This window comes from Mytilus californianus, unplaced genomic scaffold (assembly GCF_021869535.1).
Source record: "Mytilus californianus isolate M0D057914Y unplaced genomic scaffold, xbMytCali1.0.p SCAF_11, whole genome shotgun sequence".
Classification (NCBI taxonomy): domain Eukaryota; kingdom Metazoa; phylum Mollusca; class Bivalvia; order Mytilida; family Mytilidae; genus Mytilus; species Mytilus californianus.
Window position 1 is genome coordinate 960,492 of NW_026262593.1, and position 15,942 is coordinate 976,433.

At 33.8% G+C, this 15,942-nt stretch overlaps 1 protein-coding gene across 1 annotated transcript in view; it reads left to right on the forward strand.

Moving 5' to 3' along the window:
- The window catches only part of LOC127719338 (caspase-2-like), a 40,064-nt gene extending 24,469 nt beyond the window's left edge, over positions 1 to 15,595 (forward strand). The window contains exons 6-9 of the mRNA XM_052225406.1: positions 3,376 to 3,595; positions 10,283 to 10,411; positions 13,700 to 13,809; positions 14,368 to 15,595. Of these exons, the coding sequence (XP_052081366.1) occupies positions 3,376 to 3,595; positions 10,283 to 10,411; positions 13,700 to 13,809; positions 14,368 to 14,448 (540 nt within the window). The 3' untranslated portion in view covers positions 14,449 to 15,595. The remainder of the gene's footprint in view (positions 1 to 3,375; positions 3,596 to 10,282; positions 10,412 to 13,699; positions 13,810 to 14,367) is intronic.
- Positions 15,596 to 15,942: the final 347 nt, after the last annotated feature.

A 15,942-nucleotide genomic window follows, 5' to 3' on the forward strand; every position in this document is an offset into this window, starting at 1 on the left:
AATCTTTCGTTTGTGCATTGGGGTCTATTAAGGGGTATTTTGATAGGCTTAAAGAAGGGAGGGGTTTACTATAGAACCCTATGGGATTTTATTTTTTAAATTTTCAAATGACTATAACTTGAAAACAGTAAGTGATAGACACGCGCTTTCTTCAGTAATGATCACAGGGCAATACAACAAATCAAATAAAATACAGGGTGAGTTCCTGGGGGGTCACCCCCACCCCCTTCAATTTGAGAATGTGCTTTTATCTTGTAAACAGTCCAGATCCTCACCCCTAAACCATATATATTCTTGTATGGGACAATAAAACAAATGAGCTGCGTCGAATAGAAAGCGACCTTATGCAAATAAATATCTGCCATTATCAATGCATCTGTTAACTTATTTAGGGTTGAAAAAAATCTTTATGCAAAGTCTGTAACTGTTTCGAAATTGAGATTGATATAAGAACCCTACTAAACAGACCAAAATTAATCTTTTATATCGTATTTGAATGTTCCAAAACCAATCAAAGTCGTATATATGTACATGTATATGTGTATTGCATAAGGTTGATTTATATTTGACGCAGCTCAAATCAAATGAAATAATAGGCGAGTACCCTAGGGTCACTCCCACCCCTCTTCTGTTTGAGAACTTGTAAACGGTTGAGATCCCCACCCCTAAACCATATATATTCATGTATGGGACAATTAAACTAATCGAATGAAATATAGGGGAAGTCAATGAGGGTCACTCCCACCCCTCTCCTGTTTGAGAACTTGTAAACGGTCGAGATCCCCACCCTGAAACCATATATATTCTTGTATGGGACAATAAACCAAATCAAATGAAATAAAAGGTGAGTAGCCTGGGGTCACTCCCACCCCTCTCCTGTTTGAGAACTTGTAAACAGTCGAGATCCTCACCCCTAAACCATATCTTCTTGTATGGGACAATAAAACAAATCGAATGAAATATAGGGGAAGTCAACGGGGGTCACTCCCACCCCTCTCCTGTTTGAGAACTTGTAAACGGTCGAGATCCCCTCCCTGAAACCATATATTCTTGTATGGGACAATAAAACAAATCAAATGAAATAAAAGGCGAGTACCCTGGGGTCACTCCCACCCCTCTCCTGTTTGAGAACTTGTAAACAGTCCAGATCCCCACCCCTAAATCATATATATTCTTGTATGGGACAAACAACAAATCGAATGAAATAAAGGGCGAGTCCCCTTGGGATATCCCCCCTCCCTTTTTTTGAGAACTTGTAAACGGTCGAGATCCCCACCCTTAAACCATATATATTCCTGTTAGTTAAGAAGTTTGAATGACAATTACCGGGTCAATCCCTAGGCTTTACTTATGCATATCACTTTACTAGACCAAACCAATTTGTACTGGACTTTGCCTAATGTCAGGGGACAATGGGAATGACAAATTATGGGAGCTTTGTTTGGGAGACTTCGTAACAGCATCCTGTTACAATTATTTCTTGTTTACTTTATGTCTTTCTCAGACCTGCCACTATTGAAAATCCCCATGGGGGATTATTAGTGCCCGACCAGATTTCTAAGGGTTAACATTTTTTATTCTCGCACCATGACTAAAATATGAGTTATCTTTCTTGGTATTCAAAGGTGCTCCTACGGGCGGAGGTTTATACACAGTAGAAGTGAACACAACATGCACAAAAGGCGTTGATTACAAATCAGAACTGGAAAGATACAGGTCTGATTTCAAAAAAAAAAAAGAAAGATAAATGATGTTTCATAATGCATTCATTACAGTTTTTGTCTTTCAGTCAATTACATTTTTGTCAAAATACTACAGTAAATGTTGCAAATTGTGATCATATGAGAAATTGATTAAGATTGAAATTTATCTTGAAATCTGTTAACATTATTGAAATCAGACGTGTATCTTTCCAGTTCCGATTTGAAATCCATGCCTTTTGTATTCATTTCTACTAACAAGTCAAATTTTGCAGATATATTCACTAGACTGTCACTCCTTGTAGGACTTATTGCCCTTGAATCAGGGTTTTTTTAACCCTCTTTTGTGTTTTGAGCAAAAACTAAAAAAGAAAAAGCGACCCTAAACAGACTAAATGATCAGCAATACAATTTCAACAAAACAGAGATTTTTGTCATGAATTCTGTTCTCGTCAACAATGTTGGAGAGTGTCCTTTGTTGAAGGAGCCTCTAGTTTATTGGATTTCTGGGACTTGTTTTTTATTTACTATCCTAACACAATGATACCTTGCTAACATAACTCCTCTGTGAGTCTTTGGCATAAAGCTCTCATACTTGGTAGGATTGTTCATGCAATCATGTGTAATGGACCATATTGTACTGTCATAATGAGTCCATCATTTTATGGGAGATATGAGACTTTAGCATTTTTATACGCCCGTTTACATGATGTATTATGGTATACTGTTGTCCGTCCGTTGTCAACATGTCGGACATTAACTCAAAAACACTTTGCATAAAACTTTGGTATATTGTTTATATCTATTGAAGTGAGCTCCCTTTAGTTTTTCATAAATTTTTGATTTTCCGTTTCTGAGTTATGGGGTTTTATTCATTAAAGAAATGGGGATTTTACAGTTTTCAGACAATAACTCAAGAATAATGCTTTCTATGTTGTGTCATCTGTACTATTATTTGTCTGTTTTTCTTTTTATTTTTGGCCATGGCGTTGTCAGTTTGTTTTCGATCTGTGAGTTTGACTGTCCCTGTGGTATCTTTCGTCCCTCTTTTACACAGCGCGTGGGACATTTCACAACAGCATAGCAATCTTGTTCTCATTATTGAAAGATGTATGGTGACCTAAAGTTGTTTATCATGACTTTAACGTCTTTTGTACTCTGTTAGATAGTTGTCTCATTGGCAATCATACCACATCAACATGAAAAACATATTCATAAATTAATTTTACTTCTACATGCATCGTTGCCATATAAGTGAATTAGAAGAATTGTCCCTATAAAGGCAACAAAATATAAAAAAACAAGCAGTGGAAATCTTTTTATTTAAAAATGCAATTTTACTCATTCATTATACATGATACAATGGTGGAGATAGACCTTTACAGAATAATTCTCTAAATAGGACTGGTGCAAAAATTTGGTACCTGAATGGTTTCTTCTGGTTCAATGTATGAATCTGTATTCAAAGACCATCTGTGTGTTGAGAGACCACTTTTGTCTTTTCCCATGAGTAGTCAGGTTTGACTGTAATTGCATAATTTATTAACTGAAAATTTACCATTAAAATGTATCATGTCAATCATGCCAGTACCAAATTATTATATCTCTACTTGTACAATTTTATTTTTGTAGTTTTGACATATATTTGTGATGCAGTATTTTTCTTTGGTTACAGGAAATAGAAGAAATATTAAAATATTTTTCAAAAGATGAACAGCTCTTAGAAGTTGACAGTTTGATAGTTGTTTTAATGTCGCATGGCAATAATGAAATCATATTAGGAACCGATGGAGAATGCAAAAATATCATAGATCTGATAACACTCTTTAACTCTAAAAATTGTACATCAATGACAGGCAAACCAAAGATGTTTATTGTTAATGCTTGTAGAGGTGGTAAGTCATTTTCTAATTTTTCAATTAATTGGCCAAAGTCTAGAAAAATTTAACAGCTACTATCAAAGGGTTGCCACCAACACCAAATGTAATATATATAGTCACCCATTTATGAAATTTATTGAAGTTATAATGGTTGTCCAGTCAGAATTCCCTAGGTAAGTTAGAAAGAGTGCTTCCTTTTTGCTATCATTTTTCTTTACTTATGGTGTTAGCACTCTCAGGTGTACAATTTTGGCCGGATTTGTATATTTTATAAAATGCATATCATTGGTCAATAAAAAAAAGATATCTGAGCAATGTGTCTTGGACAAAATCAAAAATCAGTGCAGATTAGATATTTTTAAAAGTGTTGTTCCCCTTGGAAATACTAATTATATGAAAAAATTGTGTTATAAAAGCTCTTAGTGACTATTTTTTAAAAGCGATTTGCCCATCAAATTTTTTTTTTTAAAGTTTTGACCCTTGGATTTATTTTTCAGATCTAATTAATTTTATCTGAAATTGCATTGCATTTGCTCTCAAGTCTTCATTCCTGTAAGATATTTATACAATTTTTAATTTTTTCTTTTATTTTATTGATAACACTAACATATATGTAACACTCAGAAACGTGTCCTTCCCCCCAAACGTGTCCGATTCCCCCAAACGTGTCCACATGACGTCACTGAACTGCAAAACAAGTCTGAATGTAAAAGGGCGCCAAAGCGTGTCATTTATATAAACCCCCAAACGTGCCCAATCTCCCAAACGTGTCCAATCCCCCAAACGTGTCCATATCAAGCTTTATTTTTTTTTCTTTTACTGGAACTATCATTCGTGTTCATATTATAAATACGTAGGTTATTTGGTTATTGCTTTTTCATTAACGTATACTCATTTTACTATTTAATTAAAAAATTGAAAAAAATTACTTAAGGTCTTTTTTAAACCCGCAATATAACCTGGGTAAAAGTGGGGCGTCCGTTCAACTATGTTCGATGTAAATGTAAGCAGCCATGCTCAGTTAATTTGTAGATATTAAATCAGATACCTCGTGTAGGGAAAATGTCACTATCTCTGCGCATTAAAACCTCTATAGCATTTCACTCTTTCATGGTGCCATCAGTTGTATTTTGGAAGGCAACATTTTTTTTTTAAATTTCCGTAACATTTATTTAAAACGGCTTCTATTACATAACGGAGATTGAAGTAGTTTCTTACTGAAGTAAAAAAAAAGTCGGCTTTACTGGCTCTTAATTTTTTTAGATTAAAATTCCAACTAGTGTTAATCCCGAGTAACCGTAAAAATTTAGGCCCAATCCAAAATTCCCGGAATAATAATAGAATCTATCTACAGTATTTACTGATGTCGTTCAAATAATGCATGAAATATTTGGCACCGGACGTTATGTCTCTTGTTCCTGTGTCTTTAGTGATGCTCGAAACCTAAAATTTATTAAAAAACCTGATAACCAGTTTATGATTTGAAAAGCTTTTAAAATATCAGAACTGTTGAAAAAAGGGAAGTCAATTCTGGTGAAAGCCCGCCGTGCAATATTCGGATTAATATAAAAGGCATCATCGGAGTTTATTAGTACAAAATAATTTACACAGTAAACGATTAATTCAACTGTACTAGAATATGTATGTTCGATCTTATTGAGCATGAAATACTTGCAACTGGACAATAAGCAATTTCAGTCAAAAGTTAATTCATATGTTACAGATTAAATTTGCAATTATACAAACTAATGCTAATAAATGACCACTGCATCAACTGTCTCCCCCATCATAGAATTGCCGTTCACGTTATTGATTTCATTAGGAACATACATGTATTAGCGCTAAAAGACGTGAGACGTTCTGGCGTTTAATAGTGGACACGTTTTGGCGAATAACAATTATCGGACACGTTTGGGCAATATTGAATATAACGATATTATAATATATATGATAATAAAACCTAAGTACAGTATTTATTGTTAACATGATGTCGTTCAAATAATGCATGAAATATTTGGCACTGGACGTTATGTCTCTTGTTTGTGTGTCTTTAGTGATGTTCGAAATCTAAAATTAAAAAAAAGGCCTGAAAAACAAGTTTGTATCAGAACTGTTGAAAAAAGGGAAGTCAATTCTATAATAGAAAGCCCGCCGTGTAATATTCGCCGACAGGAATGACATAAAAAGGCATATATCGGAGTTTAATAGTACAAAATAATTTACTTAGTAAACGATTAATTCAACTGTACTAAAATTATTTGTATGTTCGCTCTAAATATGCATGAAATACTTGCAACAGGACAATAAGCAATTTCATTCAAAAGTTAATTCATATGTTACAGATTAAATTTGCAATTATGATCATCATTAACAACCGGCGTTGAACAAACTAATGCTAATAAATGACCACTTCATCAACTGTGTCCCCCATCATGGAATTGCCGTAAACGTTTTTGACGTTATTGAGGGCATACATGTATTAGCGCTAAAAGACGTGAGACGTTCTGGCGTTTAACAGTGGACACGTTTTGGCGAATAACAATTCTCGGACACGTTTTGGGTTTATGAAATCGGACACGTTTGGGCAGCATTGAATATTACGGACACGTTTGGGGGGAATAGACACGTTTGGGGGAATCGGACACGTTTGGGGGGATGGACACGTTTGGGAGTGTTACATATATATTACAAAATATTGTCAGTACTTTATTTAAATTTATATGGTAACATATGGTACAATTAACATATATGACATTTTTGGAAAGATCGGAACTTGTTCAAATTCTTTCTTAAGGCACCAGCCTCCTAAACAGAAAATGGACAGATAAGCTACTAAATCAATACACACGAACGTATAGTTCCCCAATGTTCCATGTCTGTGTTCATATGCACAAATGAACTGTAAAAAATTGTTACATCTTAGTAAAGAGTATTTTGTCCCCCCCCCCCCCCCCCCCCCCCCCCCCAAAAGATAGTCATTACTTTTTCAATTTACTGCCTAGTTTTGTCTTTTTATTTAAATAAGTGTATTGATACATTATCAGTATGATTGACAACTGTCATTATCAAGAAACAATTAAACACAAAGGGTTGGACAATAATTGGAATTCTAAATAGACCCCTCCTCCTTAATCTTAATCATAATTGACCAAATTACATAACTATTGAGTTTATACAAAAATATGGCAGACCACTCAATTCACAACTTTTAACCTCATTAGCATCAGATATAGTTTGATCTATACTGGTCAGTGTTATTAGGTGACCTCTATCTTCACGTGTGATTGATACATTTGTACATATGGTTTACACATGGAAGTATAATATTGACAGGAACTCCAACAAGCGGACTTCAAACGTTTATAGTGCGATGCCGCAAAATCGTTAACTATCTGCTAATTAACTCGACATGTCGTATGGATGCATGGGTTCCGATCAAATTTTTGGAACCTCGAGATTGATCGTATTTACGGAACATACCGAAATAAGCGGATGTGTACTTAATTGCCAAGGAAATAACATTTACCGACCATGTCAAGTCAGTTTTTCGGGGTTTTTCTGCTTAAAAACAAATAAAAAGAAAGCAATTATTATCGCGTTTTACTGCTAACTTTGACAAACATTTTCATGAAGTGTTTACTGTAAGAAATTTCCAACAGAAAAAAAAAAAAAAAAAAAAAGAATTTCCAACAAAAATTTGATTGAAAAGTTGGTTCCCTGTAGCGGCAGTGGGCCGGGGAGATGAAAGGGTTTTGATGGCAAATGATGATTATGTGGAACAGTAGAACTACATAAACGGCAAAGTTCCTCCATATCAGTTTACTGAAAAAAAAGTATTGCTATTCTTCATTTGATTTAGTTGCAGTAAAAATGTAACCATCCCCCTTTTGTGCTACCAATGTGAAAAAAATATTTTCATTACTGACAACCAACTGATTAATTTCAAGAAGATACCATATGAAACATTCCCCCCCCCCCAAAAAAAAATTAAAGAGTTAAACCACAATTGTTTGCATGGACATCATTTTCATTTGCAAATATCTATTTATTTCTATATTGACTCACATTTGTTTTTCTGTTTTTTGTTTTGTACATAAATCAGGTCAATAGTTTTCTCGTTTGAATCTGACTATGCGATATGGATTTTGCTAAAATATGTTAAAGGCTGTACGGTGACCTATAGTTGTAAACTTCTATGTCATTTGGTCTCTGGTGGAGAGAAGTCTCATTGGCAATCATACCACATCTTCTTATTTTATATTGAATTATAATTAATTTCTTGTGTAAGGAAAAAAATAGTTGTAATCTGCATGTATAATTGAGGTTTAATGCTAACTTTGACAAATATTTTGTTTAATTGTTTACTGAAAGTCCAATGTCAAATATTTCATGCATTTCAACAAAAACAAAATATTATAAATTGCTAAACAAATGCTGCAAGATGTTTCAGAGCTGTTAAAAGCCTTTACAAATAAATTTAATTCTAATGATAAAATTTTAAGAATATACTGCTTAAGACCCAGCATTATGATAGTTCGTTAAATGCATCGAAATATTTAAAGTTAAGCCATTATTTCCCAAAACAAATCTGTCAGACGGTAGAGCAATCTCGGACTAGGTTGAAGGTTGTTTTAAACTTTTGAATTTATTCAAAAGGTGTACATGTAATCGGTGTTATAACCTGATACATGTTATATGAAGAGGCCATCACGTGCGTGTAATTATCCACCTCTCTTAGTGTTTAAAACATTTTCTATTAATATGTTAAATTACATTTTACGATATTTTACGATGGAGAAACCCATAAATATTTGTGTTACACTTGATAAAAGTTTACAATCTTTAACTGAAAATTTGAGTTATCCTGCACCATACGGCACACTTCACGCGCATCACATTAATTTCTGCAAACACTCTACTTCAGAGTCATGTAATTTTCATAATCAGATATTTCCTGATTTCCTAGTTCCAGTGATAAAAGCATATTTAACAAAACTAAAAATAATCTTAACTTCTTTCCGAATAAAATTAATTTTCTTTTGTCATTCTGTTAAATGTGGACTGATTTTTTAGATTGTTTCAGCTGTAGTCTTTAATTATTGAACGGAAACAGGTGTCGTTATTCATGTAGCGATTCGCAAATAGCCACGGGTTTCCGTGTTTATTTACATTGGTAGGTAGATAAGACCTTCGATAACAGATCACGTTATAAGATCAGTTTCTGTAAACTATACAGGCGAAGGCGGCATCGCAGATACCCCGCATAGGAGTTATCACGTACTTGACAAACTGAGTCGGAACCTTTTATTTTCCTAAAGAAATCAGTGGGATGCGAATGTGCTAATTTTTTGTTGGAGTTCCTGTCAATATAATACTTCCATGGTTTACATTAATATTTGTTTAATAAAATTATAAATAGCTGATAGATTTAATCCTTTATCTATATATAACTTTTAAGGATTTACACTGCATTAAATAAACTATTTGTAAATTTTGTCTGAAAGGTGGTAAGAGTCATTGTTTAATTAAGGATTAATACAATGTATTATTTAGTTAAAGAAAAGACCAAAATGAGCATCTGTATGAGCAACACATCCAAGTGGAGTCTTTTTTTTTTGGCAAAATCTCTGCAACAATTATTTGTATTTATTAATCTATAATTTAGGTTACATTTATCAGTGAAGGTATTTGTAGAGTCTAAAACAGGAAAAGTATTTTTGCAATGAAATGCTTACCCTCATTTTCACATCAATAAGATAAATATCTTAATTTTTTTCATCTTGAAAAACCTGTTTTTGGTAAACATGAAATGAAATTCAATAAAAATCCTTTGAACATTCCTCTTTCTTTCCATTATGTCATAATCAAGATTAAAAAAAGGACTTTAAAGTTTCAACTTCAAGTCTCTTAATCTATTTGTCCAAGCTAGGTTTACTGAAAAACTACAAAGATGATTTTTTTAGGTGATTTCTTCTGTTTCAAAATATATAAATATTAAATTGCAATTTAAAAGAAGTTATTATGCAAATATATTGACCCACTGACAAAACTCTATTCAGTTGTCTTTTTTACCCACTACAAAATTGCTTATCTGTCTAAAAATCTGCAGTAATGTAACTAACAAATATGTAACAGTGCTTTATCAAATTGTTCTTGTCCACCATCACTGCAATGAAGGAGTAATAATTGACATTATACACACAATTCTTTTTGTCTATCTGAAAGACCCTGAGTCTCAGGAAAGACCTTTGAAAGAAAACTTCCGTCAAACTTTTCTTAACTTCTATTTCTGGCGCTTGATAATGTTGAGTTGTAGCTTGTAAGCCATTTTTACATCAGCACTGAAGCCACTTCCTGTTTGCCTATAGTTTGGAATTTTACAACACTCACTGCATGTACAAGGAAATTTTTTTCAAAATTTTTTTGGCTTCTAAGAAAGGGAATGATCAGTTACTTTTGAGTTTACATGTCTTTATAGCCAGTTGCATGCAGCGACGCAGGTCTTTAGACCAGGTATTGGTCTTCTTTACTGTTCGTGCAGTATCATTGATTCCAGTTGATCAAATGCCTGTTATATTTGTTTTATGCTCTTACTCATTCTCAAATGAAATCTGGTTTCATTAGATTTATTTTAAGTTGAATATACAATTCTATTAATAGGTCAGCTTATTGTCATCTTTTGTTGTATTATTTCTTTTTCAGATGGTAGAGACAAAATATTTGGGAAAACTCAACCTGTTGATGTTCATGATACAGTTCATACTGATGGTCGAGGGTTAAGTAAACAGCCAGCAAACTGTGATTTGTTAATAGCATACTCAACATTTCCAGGTATATATATATAGATTTTTAGGAAATCATTTTCAGCTACTGGTTTTATATTGTCATCAGTGTGACATTAATGTAAAATATTGACATTAGTACACTCTCTATAGGATTCTGCCACATAATCTCTTCTATCTAGTAAAATGGTCTTCAATAAATAATTATGCAGCAAGATCTCTTTTAGTTGTTAAAGTTCCTTTTGAAGTATTTGATCTTACTAAAATACATTAATTCTGCATTCAAACAATCGATTAAAGCCAATTTGTATTTTATTGGTAATACTTTTATAAATTCTACTTTTGATTGTGTATACCATTTGTCTCAATAACTACAAATCAGAGCTTCCTGAAGTTTGTTATCATGCTTCATGTAAACATGCTTAATATAACCTATTAATGTGGTTTCAGATTCATCTTCAACTTCCTGTATACCAGTTCTACTTGTTTTTCAATTAAAATTTCAATGAAAAATGGGAATGTGGAAAAAATTGAAAACAACCAAAGTTAATCACATAAGTATAGATTCTACCACTGCATCGAGTTTGATACGATATTTATCTACTGGAGACAATTAAATTTTCAAATTTAAAACGTAAGGCTCGCTGAGCGTTTTAAGTAAAGAAAATTTTACTCTCAAGTTTGGATAGATATCGTATTGCACAAGATGTGGTGGTGGAATCTGTTTCTCTAATGATTCAGCTTAGATGATTTGCAGACAATCTTCATCCTTCTTTTCGAATGACCTACAAAAAGATGTGTTATTTCTATGTGACGTCATCAGACATGGTCACCTTTTTAGCTCACCTTGCCCGAGGGCCAAGTGAGCTATTCTCATCACTTGGCGTCCCCTGTCCGTCATCGTCTTCGTTGTCGTTGTCCGTTGTCGTCGTTAACTTTTTACATTTTGAACTTCTTCTAGAGAACCAATGAATGGATTGGTACCAAACAGCGTGAATGTTCCTTTTGAGGTGCTGACCAAGTGTTGTTACTTTGAAGCCGATCCATCATCCAAGATGGCCGCCAGCTGGGGACTTAGTTTAACATAGGACCCTACGGGAAATACATACAAATGTCTTCTTTTAGAGAACCAATGAATGAAATGGAACCAAACATGGCATGAATGTTCCTTTTGAGGTGCTGACCAAGTGTTGTTACTTTGAAGCCGATCCATCATCCAAGATGGCCGCCAGCTGGGGACTTAGTTTAACATAGGACCCTATGGGAAATACATACAAATGTCTTCTTTTAGAGAACCAATGAATGAAATGGAACCAAACATGGCATGAATGTTCCTTTTGAGGTGCTGACCAAGTGTTGTTACTTTGAAGATGATCCATCATCCAAGATGGCCGCCAGAGGGAGACTTAGTTTGATAAAGGACCCTATGGGAAATACATACAAATGTCTTCTTTTAGAGAACCACTGAATGGAATGAAACCAAACATGGCATGAATGTTCCTTATGAGGTGCTGACCACATGTTGTTACTTTAAAGCCGATCCATCATCCAAGATGGCCGCCAGCGGGAGACTTAGTTTAACATAGGACCCTAAGGGAAATACATACAGATGATTTCTTTTAGAGAACCACTGAATGGAAAGAAACCAAACATGGCATAAATGTTCCTTATAAGGTGCCGATGAAGTGTTGCTACTTTGTTGCTGATTTACTGTTAAAGATGGTCACCAGGATTTTTTTATTAAATTACAGGGCCAATAGTAAACCAAATTTGGCCTCAATCATTATTTGGGTATCTGTTACGATTTTTATCTATTTTTACATGATTTCAAAAACCAAAGTAGAGTGAGGTGAGCGACACAGGCTCTTGAGAGCCTCTAGTTTCATGAAGTCACAATAGGAATTTCAGAGGAAAGCAAGAAAATTTTACGTCATAATCGAAGAACTGAGATCAAATGAACCACACTTTGATTAAATAAAATTAATCAACAGGTCAGGAAAGGGATTAATCGAGTTTGAATCAGAGAAAGCAATGTATGTTGGGTAACTTATAGACAATTTGAGATATTTTTATACGACCGCAAAATATTTGGTGGTGGTATATTGGTATCACGTCGTCATTGTCAGCATTGTCCGAAGACATTTGGTTTCTGGACAATAACTTAAGTATAAGTAAATAGAAATCTATAATTTCTAATAAATTTAAACACAAGGTTTATAACCACAAAAGAAAGGTTGGGATTGATTTCCGGGGTTATGGTCCTAACAGTTTAGGAATTAGGGGCCAAAAAGGGGCCCAAATTAGCATTTTTCTAGTTTCCAGACAATAACTTGTGGAACAGTGTATGGATCTCTCTGAAATTATACCACAAGTTTCCATACCACAAAGGGATGGTTAAGATTGGCTTTGGGGGGTTATGGCTCAAACCGTTTAGGAATGAGGGGCAAAAAAGGGGGAAAAACAAGGGTTTTTCTGGTTAATGGACTATTACTTAAGACAATTTAAAAGCAGTGTAAGGAAGGTAATCCAAACACAACCTTTTGGATTACCTCCCTTACACTGCTTTTAAATTATGTATAAAGGAATGTATTGTCTTGAGGTGATTAGCTGTCAATTTATTTTTAGAAGTTACTATTAAAAATGCTGATTAAGGTATATTAATTTAAGCCATGATTATGTATGTCATTTTCTGTTTTAAGACTTTGATGTATTTAATATTTAAATGGGTAATTATGGTTGCAAACTCCATTGGAAATTTGAATTCAGATAATGACCATATCTTGAGGGAAAAAGATATTTTTTTTTTGGAAAAAGGTGGGTTAAGGGGGGGGGGGGGGGGGAAGAAATTGTGGAGGGGGTTGGTTGCAATTTTTTCTCATTTCAGATTTCAGAAATTAAAAAGAAAATTTCCTCAAATATTTCTTTTTGCAAAAAAAAGGAGGGGGGGTGTAAAAAAACTTTTTTCTTTGGGGGGGGGGTGTGTCAATACGCAACAGCATAATGTATTGCACGAAAGCAAAATAAATGGGGGGAATTTTTTCTTTTTTTTGGAGGGGGGGGTCAATTCGTAACAGCATAGTGTATTGCACAAAAGCAAAAATTGAATATAAATTCAAATCATATAACCAATTCTAAGTTCTTTGACTACAGTTATTCTGTGTCAGAAACCTGTTATGTGTCAAATATTTAATTACAATCCAAATTCAGACCCGTATCAAGCGTAATATTGTGTCCATTTTTGCCCCAACTGTTCATGATTGGACCTCTGTGCTCATATCTAGCTGCGCTCAGCGAAGCAATTTATTCAATCTGTTTTGATTGTATGTTTATTTGGCAGGATATGTCTCTTTTCGAGATGATAAGAATGGCAGTCCATTTGTAAAATGTCTTGTGGAAGTTTTTAGAGAGATGGCACATTTGGTACATGTGTTAGACATGTTGACAGAGGTAAATGCTTCTTAAATCAGTTCTAGAACTTTTTACACAAACTTTTTAAGATATCATGAGATATATTTCACGCTCTTGATAAGAATAAGAAGATGTGGTATGAGTGCCAATGAGAAAACTATCCACCAGAGTCCATATGATGCAGATGTAAACAACTAAATGCTACTGTACAGACTTCAACATTGAGATAAAATTCATACTTTATAGTCAGCTATAAAAGGTCCTGATATGATAATATGTTGAATAAATCAAACAATGGCCTGATTTATGTATAAAACACAAAACAGAAAACAAATGAAAAAGACAGCAACTACAGGCTCCTTACTTTATACAGGCTCTTTATGCATTGGTCGATTGTAAGAAGAAAGAAGGGATCTTCTAACATGAATGTAAGAATGAATTTATTTTCAAAGTAAATTGGGAGATTTTATAAATCTTTTTATCCAAGAAGGGCAAATTGTAAGGTTGTATGGGATAAAAGTTTCTAGTTTGTAGTATTTAAAGGGCACAAGTTAGTATCACCTGTTGGATTACCTTACTTTTTTAATTCTTTTTCAGGTGAACAATAGAATGGCAGATAGCCACAATCAGATTCCAAATCCTACAAGCACATTACGGTTAAAATGGCACTTGATGTAAAACCACTTGTATCAAAATTTTAGAGTATTGTCATGTAAGATTATTATGGCAGCTTTGTGTTCACGTTTTAAAATCTACCATTTTAAGCTGCAAAATCCAATCTGGAATAGTTTGTTTCTGGTTTTTTCTCTTGCCTGCAACAAATGTCATTCATTGCAAAATTTTAGATATATTATCTAGTGCAAATACAGTGATGGGGGCATGGGGGCTTAGCTCTTCAATCAAGCTTTATATTTCATAAGGTAGACGACTTGCATTTTTATTATTTTGTATACAGATGTCTTTGGTTACTGTACAGACTTCAACAATGAGAAAAACTCATACTTTATAGTCAGCTGTAAGAGCTAGGTCCTGATATGATAATGATAAGAAGTTTGCAGCACACATTTTTTTTTTTTTTAATTTTTCATATTTTATTGAAATCTGTGCATTTGTTAGTTGAAAAACATCATGTACCGGTACCTTATCCCTTACTTGATAACCTATTTGTACAGCTGTTAGTATTTGTTAGTAATATACATACAATATTGCATACTCAAAAAATTATATAACATGTCAGAAATATCAATTAAGAAGCTTACCATTAAGATCATCAAATATAATTTTCTAACATAGCAAATGCACAGGTTATCAAAAATATAGTTTGTGTAGTTAAGTGATATTTTTAAAGATATGTGTTTTGAGTGTGTCTGTAGATTTTTAAACAATCAAAAGGAATTATTATTTTTTTATAGAAGAGTTGTTTTGTTTGTTTTAATTTTGTCTTTGCACAGATTAATTTTATAGCATTTTCCCATAAAAGAACCAATTTATCATATGACAATTTTATCTCTACTAAATTATGTACACATAACGTCACAGTACCAAAATTGCACCTATTCAGGAAAAATTGCAGTGGAAATGGGGAATGTGTCAAAGAGACAACAACCCGCCCATATAGCAGACAACTGCCGAAGGCCACCAATGGGTTTTTCAATGCAGCGAGAAACTCCCACACCCGGAGGCGTCCTTCAGCTGGCCCCTAAACAAATATGTATACTAGTTCAGTGATAATGGACGTCATACTAAACTCCAAATTATACACAAGAAACTAAAATTAAAAATGATACAAGACTAACAAAGGCCAGAGGCTCCTGACTTGGGACAGGCGCAAAAATGCGGTGGGGTTAAAAAATGTTTTTTAAGATCTCAACCCTCCCCCTATACCTCTAGCCAATGTAGAAAAAACAAACGTACAACAGTAAGCACAGTAAAACTCAGTTTAAGAGAAGTCCGAGTCCGATGTCAGAATAAGAAACAAAAGAAAATAAACAAAATGACAATAATACATAAATAACAACAGACTACTAGCAGTTACTGACATGCCAGCTCCAGACCTCAATTAAACTGATTGAAAAATTATGTCTTCATCATATGAATATCAGGCACAATCCCTCCTGTTAGGGGTTTAGTATTATACCATCATAAAATATATTAGAAGAACATAACCCGTGT